General features: G+C 39.5%; 1 protein-coding gene across 10 annotated transcripts in view; it reads left to right on the top strand.

The window, feature by feature from the left end:
- Window positions 1–16,585, top strand: part of SH3KBP1 (SH3 domain containing kinase binding protein 1) — a 132,313-nt gene that overhangs the window by 102,819 nt on the left and 12,909 nt on the right. For all 10 annotated transcript variants that reach the window (XM_033147304.1, XM_033147305.1, XM_033147306.1 and 7 more), the window contains 5 exons: window positions 6,216–6,317; window positions 8,000–8,051; window positions 9,532–9,612; window positions 10,974–11,136; window positions 12,797–12,882. In XM_033147304.1, coding sequence (XP_033003195.1) covers window positions 6,216–6,317; window positions 8,000–8,051; window positions 9,532–9,612; window positions 10,974–11,136; window positions 12,797–12,882 — 484 coding nt within the window. The remainder of the gene's footprint in view (window positions 1–6,215; window positions 6,318–7,999; window positions 8,052–9,531; window positions 9,613–10,973; window positions 11,137–12,796; window positions 12,883–16,585) is intronic.

Raw genomic sequence — 16,585 nt, forward strand, 5'->3', positions numbered from 1 at the left:
TTTTTCCAAGAGACTGAAAACTAGGTCAGTGAGCATCAGATAAGATCAAATGAAATGAAATCTTTCAGAAACTTGTTTAGAGGCTACTGAGCTATTGCATGACAGGAAATAAGGTGGCTAAATTGAGAAGAAATCTATTACCTATTTCAACATGCAGTACAGCACATTTTTATCAAAAACATGGCAATGAAGTTCTGAGACATGGTTGTCACTTCCATATGATTGGGATCCAATGTCACAGTGATATATCTCCCATTCATGTTTCCTTACCTCCCTGCTCCTTTGTTCTTCAGTCAGTAAAAACTGTGCTAGTGGGTTCAAGGATCCACTAGAAACTAACCTCGAATGGGTTGCCTCTGCCTTCGGCCATGTTGAATATGGAAACAGAACCCATGTTTGCATTCCTACTGGCTCACCATATTTAATATGGAATATAGGTTGAGTTGGCAGACCTGCGGCACTTCAGATGTTGTTGGACTACAAATTCCATCAACACTAACAAGCATAGCCAGTGGTCAGAGAAGATGACAGTTGGGAGAGATAAAGGTTAGCCACCCCATTTGTAGATTATATAGCATATAATGATATGCTATTAAGGAGAACATGGCAATTTTTAACTAGTTAAATCAGCTGACATTTCAATTGATCAGTTGTAGCTCATTTTCCCTGGACACGCTTCATTTGTTTTGGTTCTTGGCTTTATTGTATAATGTGGAATGAAAAAGCAAATATTAATGATGACCTTTCCTTCTAACAAAAAGTGATTGTTTTTAAACTGTAAGTTATTTTGCAGTTCCTTCTATTATGTAACATGCATATCAAGATTTTCAAATATGCTAACATATGAATTTAATCAAATTAAATGATAGTTTAGAATTATTTGACTCACTGACATTCCGTGTGTGTGAGAGATAACAAAACAAAATGCAGTGGGTTTTAGTCTTTGTAATATTTATTTCCTTATATTCTGTTGATTTTTCTTTTTTTCAACAAAGCAGTATCTAGAAATGAGAACTGAAGACAAGATACAATTATTTGTTAACAGAGAAAGCACTGTAATTAATCTAATCGGGGAGAGAGAAAACAAATAACTAAACAAAACTGAAGTTTAGCCATTAAATCCAAAAAATTTAACACGTCTCATTAACTTAGAGAAGTGTCCTAAGAGACAAATGTGAAATGAGAGCTCTATCAAAGTACACACTATGCTTTTCTTTCCAGTTAAGTGGGCTGTGTTACCTGGTTCATTCACAGAGTCAGAGACTCTGGCATTTATGAGACAGTAAACTATTACATCCTTCATTTTCATATTCTAGAGAAGCAACGCAGGTAAGTAGGTAGATTGGCTGCTCGAATTTTACATTATACGCACACTCTCACACTCCTGGCATTCATCTTGCGATGGATCATGATTATTAAACCAAGATTGCTGTTGTATTGTATATTTCCACAAATCAACCACTTCCCTTCAGGACACAGATGCACATTTATTTATTGGGAAAAAATATTTGTTTATTCAGTACTGAGAATATAATGGAATAAATCAGGAATTGTTTAAAATAAGCTAATAACTTTTAAGTTGTACGTTACAACTGCCCATCTGTTATTTTATTTTTATTTTAAATCTGTTTTATCTGTTTAGTCTCACCAAATATAATTGTGAAATAATTAATTTCAAGCTGCAGTCTTACATACATTTTCCTGGTAGTAAGCCACACTGAAGTCAGCAAGATTTACTTCTCAGTAAATCTCAGTGTTCTGTCAACTATCTTCCAGGCTTTCTTAATCTCTTTTACAGAGCAAACCATAACCCTAGATCTGTTGCCTGGAGGGTGTTAAAACAAGGTAGAGGTGCCTCCCCTCTGTCAGTAAAGAGCTCTGATAGTGGGAGGCATGGCTACAGCATGGAACTCTCTGGGTATTGATCTATCCCAGGCACTATTTCCACCATTTACTGGTGTTAGGCCCTGAAATGGAGTGTTTTGGGGCATAGGTAGCCTTGTAATGCATTATCTGAAGTTGCCCCAGGATCCGGTCCATTGCCTACATCAGCCTCAATCATTGTTCTTTTGTGGGGGTGGTGGGAGAAAGAACAAGAGCAGGTGGTATAAGCAAAATGTATCACCCTTACATCATCATCATTATTATTATTGTTATTATTATTATTATTATTATTATTATTCCACTTATCTGACTGAGTTGCCCCAGCCACTCTGGGCAGCTTTCAACAAATTGAAACATTAAGCACAGTAAAACATCAAAAATTAAAAACTTCCCTATTCAGGGCTGCTTTGTTTTCTCAGTGGTTGTAGTATTGGTATATTACGGATTTGTATTTTAATTGTAACCAACTGATTACAATGAAGAGGGGGTAATATGTACATGCATATGTACATACATACATACATACATACAGTAGCCAACGTTAATCTGACATTAATCTAATCCATAGCAAGAAAATTAAATAAATTCGTAACTAACAATGTGGTTTAAAGATACTTGCAATTTTCCTAAAGCACTTATTTATTAAAATAGACACACATTGATATAATATATAAAATAAATTGATAAAATAGAATAGCTAAAATAAACAGAGTTTAACTTGTGGGGGAAGGTTACTTTTTCACCATTCTTCCTTTCTTCTTTAGTGCAAAAGCTCTGTTGTAATAATAGGTTATCTTACTACTGCAAATTAATGACTATCCATTTAATGTTAGGCTTCTAATAGATCTGTCACATTGCACAAAAGAATGACAGCAATCTGTTCATAATATGAACTATGAGAGCCTTTTGCAATGGGGGAAATGCTTTAATTTCCAGATGAGTAGCCATGCAAGTCTCAGGCAACTAAACAAGAGACTTGTGGCAGCTTAAAAAGTGACAAATATTCAGTATTATGACAAGCTTTCATGGATTACAGTCAGCTTCATCAAGTACATGAAGTGCTGTCCTGCATTGGAAGGGTGTGTGTACACACGCATGCAGACATACATACTAGGGGCTGTGCTCCTCCTCACTTCACTCACCAATCCCTTTATCAAAACCACAACCTCCCCCCCCAGGGATTGTCAAAACCACTCCCCCCTCCCCTCTTTTATCTCCCCAGATATCTGTAACTTGTTGCCTGGGCTGCCCTCTTGCTCACTCATCTCAATTGGTCGCCCACACACCTAGGATGACTGCCTGCTGGCCTAGGACACCTACCTGCTGGCCAGCAGTACCTACCTATATGCTTACTCACTGACCTGGGCCATCCGCCTGCTCACCGGCATCTCCCTCCTCCTCAGTCTCTGATGCTGCTGCAATGCCCAGCTGCTGTGACAGCCCAGTTTGTCAGTAGTCACATGAACTGCAGCATGATGGCATCCCTACATTTTTATTATATGGGGTGGGTTGGAAGGAATTGTAAACAGAACTGTAACCCCTGTCAATAACATAAACATCCTGGCGGTTAACACATGGTAATTTGATGACAATCCACTGTGCCAATTCAGACCGCAAGTGATAGCAGTGAATTTCTTGATGAATTCAGGACTTTTATGCTGCAGTCTCTTTTTGAAGTTTCTTGTTTGCGCCATGACTGCCTTATGGTCAACTACAGAGTGTCCTGAGAAGTTTAACTGTTCCTTTGTTGGTTTTTGGATATACTGTAATGCTCTTTCTTATATCAGAATTGGGTACATTAATTATTTACGTAGAGGCTAGGCTGTTTTCCCCCTTATGTATAATGGCAGATGGGCATTGTTGGCAAATGATGGCATATATCACATTTGAAGTTGAACCTCTGATGTTGTGGATGACATTAATACATCCTGTAATAGTACTGCAGGAATAGACACGTGGCCAGAAGAACTGGAATCTGGGCCTAGCCCTTGTGTCTGTATCTCTCTTGTGTGGCCTGTTGTTGCTGGTGAGTAGCTGTTTTAACTTGAAGGGAGGCTGTATGTAAGCAGGTATAGTGCTTCCACCCAAGGCCTGTGAGAAGGAAGTGCTGTTGTCCAGGATGGACTGTAGATCCTTGATGATACGCTTGAGTTGAGGCTCCCTTTAAACATTCTCCCAGCTGTGTAAGAGCTGCTTATCTTTTGAGCTGATTACACATGCCTGGGCCTTGGCCTGCAGAAGCCATTGATTTGTGGGTGGGGTGGGTGGAAAAAAGCAACACATTTGGCCAACTCAGATCATTCTCCCAGTTGTGTGGGATTCCCCCGCAGATAAGCTACTCCTACACAACTTAGATAAAGTCTAAAGGGCACCTTAGTCACATCAATATGCAGTATGTGCAAACACATTATGTAGCTGTTTTTCTTTTCTGTTCATGAAACCTGCTTCTGCCTCTCAGTTTCTAATACTGTAGCGTTCCACCCACTAGGTCTCTGTGGGTCATGTTGTCTTTTGGAAACTCCTTAATAAAATCTGAGTAGTAGCTGAGGTTTTGAATTATCATATCAAAGTGATTACAAAGCGAAATAATTTTACACTGCAAAAGTTGCCAAGAAGGTGGTTCTCGCAACCCCCACTGCTCTTTCAGACAGCCACAGATTTTTTTTGGGGGGGGGGAGGGAAGAACCATATTTATATCCTTGTTCTAGATAGATTTGCTGCATGTAAGGGAAAATGTGAAAGCCTTAAGGGGTGCGAGAGTTATGGAGCACCATAGTTTAATGGGAGAGCTCGTGCTCTGCATGTAGAGACGTCCCACGATCAACTCCATTTAAAAGGAGATTTGGTAGCTGAGACTGTGAGTACTGCTGCCAGTTGAGAAAAGTCTGTACTAGGCTGGACAGACCAGTGCTCTTGAATATAAGGCAGCTGCATGTCTTCTTAAGGGTAGGGTGCATTTCTGCCAGGGTCTGACTGTTAGAATGTCACAATCAACAAACTTTCCACAAAAGGCAATAGGGGTTCGCACAATCCTGCAAACTGCTTTCCCTTCCCCCCCTCTCTCTGACTTTAATGACAGTTGCAGTATATCCAGTGCCCATTGGATCTATATCTGACATGAGGCAAATATTGCATTGAATGAATGTTGCATTATATAATGCTTTCCAGTACACTGTTGTTTCTAAAATGAAACCAAAGGCAACCTTTAATATATAAACTGAAGATTCTTCCCTTTGTAGTTAAATCCTTTGTCCACCTGTTTCTCATCTTATGCAGATCGTGAGCCACATTCGGATAGCGAACTGTTTTTATTTCTTTGCACTGTGCCAGACAGATGGCTGCATCTATATAAATAATGATCATGGTGGTGATGCAGAAGAAAGTGTCATTCTGCTGTAGGCAGTTGCATATGCTGTACTTAAACAATTATCTCTTTTTCGCCATTACTTTTTGCATATGTGTAAGTTTCACATGTACATATTTTCATGCAAGGGTCTGAATATAACAGGAACATTCAGAAATAAACGAAGTTGCATATTCTATGGCACTTGAGTAAATTCATTAGAAGTTATAAGGAGCATATGGTCAAACTAGCAAGTGTATACAAATCTTGTTCTCATGAGGCCTCACAGTCCCCTCCCAGTTCCCTAGATATGATGCAGGGGGGTTAAAACTGAGTCTAGAGAGGGAGTGGGAGAATAATCTTCCTGCTGGTGTACTAGTCCCACTGGCGGAGGAACGGGGGTGCAGAGGGAACGGACCGCCCCTGGCACCACTATTCCAGTAGGGTGCCATCGCCGCGCCCCCCAACACGCACCACGCACCCCCCGTGCTGGGCGCCACACCCCCACAGGCGACGCGCCACACCCCCAGAATGTGTGCCACGCCCCCGTTTGCTCTCCGTCCCCAGTAGTGGAGCATGCAGCTTCGCCACTGACTAGTCCCATTTCCTTCCCTTTCCAGCTAACATTTCCAACCAACCTTGAGGTTTCAGAGCACCTAGCACCTCTTATTTCTTTCCTGGTCAGCAAAGGGAGAAATTGGTTTCCCTTTTCCTAGGTTTCCTGTAGCTTTTGCATATCTCCAATCTGACTCATGGGCATGCATTCAATACATTCTAACAATATGTCTATGACTAGTAAGCACATTTAAATAACCAACACCACTAGTTAGTGATGAAAACTTAGCAATATACACACCATGGCCGCATAAAAAATATTCTGCATATATAACCCACTTTACACTCTCAGTTCACAGGGGGAAATAATCCTGCCTTATCAAAAGACATGATTGTCAATGTATGCAATCAATTTCTTCTTTATGTGCCTTAGGAATGTATCGATACTGGCTGGTGGGAAGGAGAACTCAACGGTAGAAGAGGAGTATTTCCTGATAACTTTGTTAAATTACTTATTTCTGACTTTGAAAAAGAGGTAGGATCAGTTTGCCCTTTATCACTGAGAATTTTATAAATCCGTGTCTTTTGTTTGGAACATGTTAGTTATAATAAAATATTGAAAAGCTGAAACTCACCTAAAATGTTTTTGGGGATAAATGTTTGTTTATGGACGGCAGCATGTTTGTGTAGTTTGAAATTGCATTGTGTAGCTTTTTCAACTTGCAGTGTAAAAAGCTGAATTGAATTTAGATAGTTCTAAAAGCCCGTATTCTATTTACACAAAATCAGGTGTTGTTACATCCAACGTCTGTGCTTGAGTAGAACAGACTCCACTAGCATAACATGACTTCTTCCTCTCCTCCCTGCTGCAGACCCCTGCATGCCCCCCAAATGTACTCCAGAGGGTAGAACTCTCCAGACCAGATTTGGGGGGAACAGGAGGATACACTGAGAAGAGCAAGGGGAAGTCCTGTTGCACATGCACAAGTCTGCCTACCCAGCACTGGACTCCATCCAGTTATTCATGTGAATAAATGGCTGATTATGCTTTAATTTGCTGGATTTGTTGTTCCTTCAGAAGAGTCTGTGGGTTAAACCACAGAATCTAGGGCTTGCTGATGAGAAGGTTGGCGGTTCGAATCCCTGCTACGGGGTGAGCTCCCGTTGCTCGGTCCCAGCTCCTGACCACCTAGCAGTTCGAAAGCACGTAAAAGTGCAAGTAGATAAATAGGGACCGCTCCGGCGGGAAGGTAAACGGCGTTTCCGTGTGCTGCTCTGGTTCGCCAGAAGTGGCTTTGTCATGCTGGCCACATGACCCGGAAGCTGTCTGCGGACAAACGCCGGCTCCCTCGGCCTATAGAGAGAGATGAGCGCCGCAACCCCAGAGTCGGACACGACTGGACCTAATGGTCAGGGGCCACTTTACCTTTACCTTTATTGGTACCAATTAGCTCAGTATTGCCTTTACTGACTGGCAGTAGCTCTCCAGCCCAACATGGAGGTATCAGGATTGAACCCTGGACTTTCTGTGAATGAAGCGTGTGCTCTACATTCCCCATGTTAATCAGAATTTTTAGTAAAGCTTACTACAAACATATAAAACCAATTAAATCTACCCTTATGTAGCTACAGAAAACTTGTGTACAAATATACCACAGAGCATTATAACTTAAAATTTGGTGTTCATATTGGATCCAAAATTGCACCCCAAAATACTAACATTGAATACTAAAGTAACACAGTGTCATACATGTTTCAATCACAAAAGTCCTCTTTACGGTGGTAGATATATTTTCCAAATATAGATATATATCTGAAGAAGTGATCTCCATTCAACAAATGCTATGGTAAATGGTTCGACTTTAAGGTGCCTCAAGGCTTTTTGTTTTTTCAGTACTTTCCTGTAATTAATCTACTTTGGTTTCAGGAAACAAAGTATAACTGCAGAGAAGTAACTTCCTGCTTAACAAAGTCTTTGTACCCTAAGCAAATATGGGCATAGTGGCAAATAGTCACATATAATTTCCCTAGAGAAGCAGCTAGTCTTTACTAAATTATGATGGCTGTCTCCTCTCTCACTATGTTCATAAATTGCATTTTTCTGCTGTGTTGCTGAAAGGCTTTAGAAACATTTTTTTTTCGTTATTAGAATGATTTTATGTTCTGTCTGGTTCAAATTCTTTTTAGCAACCTGGTTATCATTTTCTTTTATTTTAGAGACCTAAGAAACCACCACCTCCATCAGCTCCTCCCTTCAAACAAGGATCAGGTAATGCACTGTTGCTGTATAATAAGCATCAGTAAATATCCCTTACAGACAGTGCATTCACTTTTCTTTCTCTTAATGGAAGCTTTCAGTATCACTTTATCCACCGTGCTATTTAAAAATTGTTAAATTGCAGGTACTGTCTGGCAGCAGCAGACTGCTTCTGAAATCCCAGGGTTGCTCATGTCAGTGATCATTCTTGGGATAAGAAAGCCTAGCCAAAAGTACCAGTCCCATTTGGTGAAGAATTGGTAACATTGTACCAAATTAAAGAAGGCCAGGGAAGACTGGTGTACTTGTTAATATGGTATTTATGTATCAGTTCATTATAATTCATTTTAAAGTGTTATTAGTTCATTACTGCTTTGAAAAAGACATAGAACAGTGTTTTTCAACCACTGTTCCGCGGCACACTAGTGTGCCGCGAGATGTTGCCTGGTGTGCCGTGGGAAAAATTGAAAAATTACTTTATATATAGTCAATATAGGCACAGAGTTAAATTTTTTAACATTTTTTAACATTTTCTAATGGTGGTGTGCCTCGTGATTGTTTTCATGAAACAAGTGTGCCTTTGCCCAAAAAAGGTTGAAAAACACTGACATAGAAGACCTTTAATTTTATGACTGAGTAATTATCAGACAATCTCTCCAAAACCATTCTATAGCAGTAACATGCATTTGCCATCTAGTGGTTGTTAAAGAAAAGCACTAGCAATGATTATCTTCCATATTGTATTCACAATTGAAGTAAAAGCCATTTGTTTTTGAGATGCATCCTCTCAATATTTAATATTTCCGAAGCTGGCAGACTGGCAGGCAGTGAAGCTGACTGACCACAGTTTTATGTACTAAAGGGGTGGGGGGTGGGACCGGACATCTTACGTGTTGTCCTGTTTGCCCAAGCGAGTAATAATTGCCTTTGGAAAGGCAACTGTGTGGCAGATTACATACTACAGTGGTAGCTCCATGCATATTTTTCCCTACACACAGCTCTCTTTCACCTTTGTTTATTTGTTCGTCCATTTCTTTGTCACATTTATAGCCTGCTTTTCTTCCATCATGGGAGCATACATATGGTTGGCAAGCATTGCCCGTCCAGGCACTGACCAAACCCATACCTTCAGATGCTTTGTTCACCATGTGACTTCAGACCATAGCCCTGGCTACTGTTCCTTAAAGGAAACAGAATTACAAGAGGAACTCCCATGTGAAAGAGTCCTAAGTATAAATCTCTCTCTCTCTCTCTCTCTCTCTCTCTCTCTCTCTCTCTCTCTCTCTCTCTCTCTGTGTGTGTGTGTGTGAGAGAGAGAGAGAGAGAGAGAGAGAGAGAGATGGGAGTCATTCTACAGTGCAAACACATATTTAGAAACAAACCCATATACATTTGTCATGAAGCATATTGCCTTAGCGAACCTAAATAAATGAATGCATATTTCCAAATTCTTGATTTTATTTCTAAACAACCACACTGCAATTTTTAATAGCTACGACAGACAGAAAACATGAAATCAAAAAGGTACCTCCTGAAAGACCAGAATGTCTTCCTCATCGAACAGAAGAGAAAGGTAAGAAGCGTTACTTCTGAATGAAAAGTCCATCTTATATTTTAGTAAATGATATGGTCCTTGGAGACTGGTGATTCTCCTCTGCTTAAATCAGTTCTCCCAGCAACCCCCAGTTGGGAGGAACACAATATGATATTCTGTCAGCCTGAGGCCTAGAAAAATTGCAATCCCACCAGCTCTCCTCAAACATGCTCCCACAAGCAAGTGAGAACAGCAGCAGCAGAGTCAAAGGACAGTAACACAGAGCTCCGTCTCTGGCTGGACCTGCCTTTCCCTTTCCCTGATGATTTATTTGCAAGTATCTTCTAAGGACTTTCATTTGCACAATGGGGTTTCCCTCCTCTTTCCCCCAAATTGGCTCTGCATCCACCAAAATGTGGGATGTAAACACAGAGCAGCCAAACACAACACTCCTAGAGAGGACATGAAGGTAACTCAGTCCTCCAGGCTTAACTTCCTGTTTACCTGGACTGAGCTACAGGAACCAGAAGTAGGTGTGGTCTTACCTGGGAACCAGATCCCAAAGTAGATCACCCATTTTGCCTCGTCCTTTGAAGAAGCAGCATGCTCTCTCTCAGCCTGCAGCTGAGAGAAGCAGAAGTGAAGCTTCTTTCCTTATGGAATCAGCTTCACCACATGTAAATATGTTTATCTAAGTTTATCTGCCTCTTTGAGCCTGTACTGTGACTCTTGGATGTCCGTGAGTAAACTCTTTCATATCTAATAATCAGTGCTGTATTGTATCTTTGCTTTTAAGAGGGAACAAGGGGAAATATACCAGGAATATATATTTCTTTTATAGAGGCTCTAGGAAGCCTATGCAACCGTTTTCCGCTGTGTTTTAGAAGGGAATGTAACTCTGCTAAGTTTGGAGCTTGCTCACACAAGCTGGGATGATATATATAAAATAATATATACTCATCCACACTCCTAAACATTCCCACACAAAATTGGCTCTGGGGAGGGATTGGGAGAAATCCCAGAACTGCACACTGTGGAGGCAGCAAATCGTTCCATCTGACCAGCTGAAATGCTTGTGCAGACTCAACTTCCGTAATAGAGTGACGCTGAATTCCACCCATTGGTTTTAGAACACATGTTTGCAGCACATTTGCAGTAATTTGTATTCATTTGTTTTCAGTGTTGTTAGTGGCCCATAGAAAAATAATTTGTTTAGGTTTGAGAGATTTTCTTCACTTCATTACTTTAAAGTAAATAAAAGTATGTATTTTATTAGCATCACAATAAAGATGATGTAAGATTTTTTTTCTATTGGGTTTTGCCCATAGCTGTAACTTCCATAAGTGAGAGAGTTTTGCTTTAAAATGTCTTCATTCTTTTGGGGGGAAATTGATTTAAAGAAAGACCAGAGAGAGAGCAAAAGCTGTTAGATTTACAGAAGCCTTCTGTTCCTGCTATACCACCGAAGAAACCTCGACCACCCAAAACAAACTCTTTGAACAGACCTGGTACGTTGCCTCCAAGAAGACCAGAAAGACCAATTGTGCCTCTGACCCATACAAGGTATTTGATGGATCAGTTCCTTAAAAGAAATCAGTGGATGATAAAACATATTTATGATAAAATCTTGTAGCTACTTGCACCTCGTTAAGTCTCTTTGAAGTATGCATAATGTGTACTTTGAAGTGCAAAATGACATAATAAATTATTTTGATTCATATTACTTTTTTAAAATCTGCTTAAAAAAAATAAATGAGTGGTTGGCCTCCAGTTAGGTATTGCATTTGCCACCTACAACATAATGTAATTTCATTTGATTTTATAAAAGGACTGGCTGATTCCTTATCTTTCATCTTGATTGCAGAAATTCTCTGATGGGGCCCTCTAGTGGTACCCCATGCAGTGGTGGACCTTGGGGTCCCAAATTTCAGCAGCAGCCTGAACACACACACAGCAGCTCTCACCTTCCATGCACCACGCCCAGTGCGACTGAACTGATCATGCTTTCCTAAATTCACCTCTGCCCTATGACCCTGAGGTTTGGTTAGTGACTGAACAATAGTATGGCAGGTCCTGCCCTGTGGAGCTTCTTACCAGCAGGAACCATCCTTCCCTTCCTTCAGATGTAATTTGAAAACTATTGTTTAGACTGGCCTTTACAACATGATTTCTCTTTTAACCATTTATTAATACAGTGGTGTCTTGGTTTGCATACATTTTGGATTACAAACACGTCAAACCCGGAAGTGCGTGTCCCGGTTTGCAACCTTTTTTTGGATCACAACCCTTTTTTTTTTTGGATTACGGGGGAAAGTGCGCCTTGGGTTACAACCTGTTTTGGTTTACAAACGGAACTCCGGAACTGATTATGGTTGTAAACCAAGGTACCACAGTATTTATTGGTGTTTTTAATGATGATGGATCTCTTGTTAATTTTATCCTTATGCGTTGTACTTCCCCAGCTGTATTTTTTTTATGAAAGTGCAGATTTATAAATTTGTAAATAAGTAAATTGTTTGATGATAATGGCTTTCCATCATCAAGCAAAACTGTAGATTAGACTTCTTAGTAACTTCCATTATTTATGAAATAGTGCGAAATAATAATTATTATTTTTTGAACGATGAAAAGCTCCAATTTTCAGCAGCCTTTCACAGGTCCACGTTTGGTACTCATCCACCATGCAAAGTCACAAAACACCCACTCTGAAACTGTCACTGGAAAGCCACTAGTTATTAAGAGTCTCAGTGAGGGAGCCAATCCTACTGAAGGAGCTGCAGCCAACAGTTGAATTGGCGGTGGTGGGAGGCTTAACCCCATTATCACAGCTTGACGCTTCATAACTTTATTACTTAATGGGTCTGCTACACATTCTGCCTTTCTTCATATCACTTACCGTTTTCATACACAAATTGTTATTTTTTAAATTGCTGATCAGAGGGTATCCTTTCAGATTTTCTTCATCTCAAGATGCAGTTAACATTTGAGAAATTGTTTAGGACACTAGTGTGTCTAAAATAGGCCCTTTTGACAGGTGTTAAAGAGAAACAAGATAAGGTTAATCCTAGCAGCATGTCGGTTTACAAGCGATGGCTCCCTCGGACAGCTCACTGTGACCCAGGAGCTGTGCATGAGGAATGCTTCTTTCCCTCAGTTTGCAAGATACAAGAAATTGCTGTTAACAGGCAGTCCCAGTAAATATCTCTCTCGTTTTTGACTGCAGGAATGATATCCCAAAAGTAGATCTAGCGAGCTGTACATCATCCAGCACCTTAGAAAAGGATTCCACAGAAAGGAGCAATGACATCGGTAAGTTGAGGTGCTTTTTATACCAGACCTACCTCCTAAATATACATTACCTTTCAGTATTAATTTTATCATACAGTATTATTTAAATTTCCAGTAAATGTATCATGTTATTTAAAAAAAAATACATATCCAAAAATTAGAAGAAATTGGATGCAAAATATTTTCAGTGCTTGTAACCTTTTGTGTGATTGCAGATAATTTTGTTGTGAAGGTTTTGGAAAGCTAATTAAAAAAATTACCTGAAATGGTTGCTGCTGTTTGTAAAATGAGTTGTAGATGTCTGTTGTAGTTAAGAATTTGATCAGATTACCTGACACTCTTGAGATTTAACTACGCAACCTACTCTGAGAAAACTAAAGATTAATTACGGTTGTCCCCCCCCCCCTGCATCACAAATTTGAACACAAAAGGTATGTTCTGAATTGGTGGGATATCAGTCTTCTGACTGCTGGAAAACAAGGTGTTCTGACTGTGGTCATATATCTGTAAGCAAACCCAGTGTCATTTTCAGATGGAAATATTTCAATGTCATCTGCTTCAGTCACTCAGTTCACTAACAACTGTGCTGCAGCAGACATGTTTTTATAAGAGGCAGTCTTTGTATCCTAAATTGTAAGCATTACTACATTTCATTGGTAGCATTCACTGTTATTTTTATGTTGTGGTTTCTTCATAGAGCACATATTGATTGAATGTTGTACTGCAGTAGCTAATCTTCCTTCTCTCCAGACTTGGCAGTTTTGCACTTGTTTGCTACTGCTATGCTAACGTTTAAAACTGAGTTGTTTTTTTTTTAATAATTAGGCTGCAATCCTATGCATACTCACTAGGAAGCAAATGCCATTAAACCTAGTAGGACTTAATTCCAAGTAAACATGTTTTTGTTGCTCTCAATCTTTTGTCTGTTTTTGTGCTGTGTGGAATCTCTAGTAGCAAGCTGGTTGTTTAGTTCATAGAATGTGCTTTTCCAACCAAACACTTGACTGAGAATAGCAAAGCAAGGTGCCTGTAATGATAAGTAACTTACAAGTAAGTGCATGGATTTTTAAATTGGCAGGTTTATTACATTAGTTCATTGCTGGTTTTTGCACAGTGCCTAGAAATTTCATGTGCTTTTATAAATAATAATATGCAAGCTTTCTAATTTTAGGTAGCAGTAAGTGCCAACAGAATGCAGAATGTTTTTCTGCTTTTGTAAGCCTTCTATTATTTGTAGGATTGAAATGTTAGTGTTAGAAGCTACCTGTCATTATGTTCTAATACTATTAGAAAAATCATTTAACAACCAAAATAGTAATAATGAATCAACTGACAGTTGTTGAACAGCTACTAGTTTTAGAAAGTCTAAACTGCCAGTTACAAATCCTAGAATAGTCCAAGAACTACTACTTTATACTTATTGTCACATATTTTCTTTTTGCTAGGGGGATTATAATCAAAGCGTAAGATTCCATTATTTTTGTAGGCATAAATGAGGGTCACAGGGGCAAATTCTTTGCAACAGCAAAACAGAATTACTCAATAAATAATTGTTAATCCTGAATTACAATATTTTATTTTTATAAGGCTTTTGATGGCAAATAAACATAATTAAGAAAATAAACAGCCATATACTGAGGTACAGAACTAAATAACTAAAGAATTAAAGCAACACACAGTTTTGTTATCATACTAGAAAATGTATAGTTAGGGATGCTTAATAGGTTTATTCTTTGTGTGAAGAGTGAATCGATTAAAATATTTGTGGGTAGTGCTAGACCTTTAGTGAACATGATGGAGGACAGAAATACTTAAGATTTGTATAATTGATTTGGGACAGATTAAATAAAAGTGAACTTGTGTGTGAGGTGAGAGATGTTCTCACAATTGCCTTGGCCATTTACATAGTGATAACCCCAACAAGAAGAGGATGAAATTCAGCTGCTATCTTTATAGGGTAATTTGAACACAGTTTGGACCAGAAATAATAGCTGTTGGCAAGTTTGTTTTGTAAAAGAAAACAAAAATCACATCATATTGTCATGAAGAGAAATAGTATCCTGTAGTATCCTGCAATTGGCTTGGACAGGGAAGCATTTTGTTTAATATCTTGAAGAGCTGTCGTCCCATCTGGGTTTACCATGACCAACTAACATCAGTGACTCTGTCTTAACCTTCTGCTGACTGCTAAGTTCTGGTCATCATTTGTGTGAACATGGTTACCCAGAGGATAAATATGCTTGATGTAATTTTCTTGGCGTGAAGACTTAGGGTATTTATATCTAATAGGGTTGGATTACTAAATCAGTGAATGGTGGATAGATTTTATTTTTGTTGTTGTTCTGATTTAAATACAGTCATACCTCGGGTTGTGAACATGATCTGTGCGGGAGGCACATCCGCAACCCGCAACATTCGCAGCCCGGAGCGTTGCATATGCGTGTGACGCAATTCGGCACTTCTGCGCATGCTTGTGACGTCATTTTGTGTTTCTGCACGTACTTCCAGGTTCTGCGCGGTCCTCAACCTGAAAACGCGCAACCCGCAGCATTCGCAACCCAAGGCATGATTGTATTGGTTTGTAAGATATTTTCCAGCTTTATCTGTGGCTCACACTTCCTTCTTTTTTAAAAAAAAAAAAGTTTGTTAGTCTTAACTGTTAAGTGTGTCTTTAGAAATCTATTCCCTTTACTCCTCACACCTTTTTTTTCTTTTCTCTTCTTTTTCTACATTTCCAGTGATGCCTTTCTTTTCCTTTCCACTCACATTTCTTCAAGCTTTCCCCATTTACATCCCTTTACCATGGGTAATTCTTCTTCACTTGATGATGGTAAGGCTTTTTCACCTTCTGTCTGTCCTGTCATTATTCTTCCTGAGAATGAGTGGTATATATTTAACATTCTCCTGACATCCTGTTGTATGCTGTGCTGTTGCAGATATTATTATTATTATTATTATTATTATTATTATTATTTATTTATTTATTTCTATACCGCCCTTTATCCTAGGATCACAGAGTGGTTTAAAATATAAAAACACAAAATACAGAACAAAGTAACAAACTAAAACAATACCCCCGCAACAGTTTAAAAGGCCATAGATTAGCCAGAGGCCTGGGAGAAGAGGAATGCTTTTGCCTAAAGAAGGTGCCAGGCGAGCCTCCCTGGGGAGAGCATTCCACAAACGGGGAGCCACTGCAGAAAAGGCCCGTTCTCATCTTGACACCCTCCAGACCTCTTGCGGAGGAGGCACACAAAGAAGGGCCTCAGATGATGATCACAGGATCTGGGGCAGTTCATATGGGGAGAGGTGGTCAGTGAGGTATTGAGGTCCTGAGCTGTTTAAGGCTTCAAAACCAGCACTCTGAATTGGGCCCAGAAATTAACTGGCAGCCAGTGCAGTCAAGCCAGGATTGGCATTATATGTTCAAACCATCTTCCCCCAGTGAACAACCTGGCCACTGAATTCTGCAGCTCACATTCTGTCTACACCACTGAATAATGCAGCTGAAGTTTCCAAACCATATTCAAAAGGAGGCCCACATACAGTTCAGTAATGTAACTTAGAGGTTACCAGAGCATAGATGGCTATCTAGTTTGGTAGATGAAGAGGTGTTGCATATTTTTCAATTTTAATGCCTCTGAAAATATTTTATTGGTTTATGCATCTCCATTATGCATACATTGTCAATCATTTGTTGTGAAATGTTTTGCCCACCTAAATA

This window comes from Lacerta agilis, chromosome 4 (genome assembly GCF_009819535.1).
Source record: "Lacerta agilis isolate rLacAgi1 chromosome 4, rLacAgi1.pri, whole genome shotgun sequence".
Taxonomy (NCBI): domain Eukaryota; kingdom Metazoa; phylum Chordata; class Lepidosauria; order Squamata; family Lacertidae; genus Lacerta; species Lacerta agilis.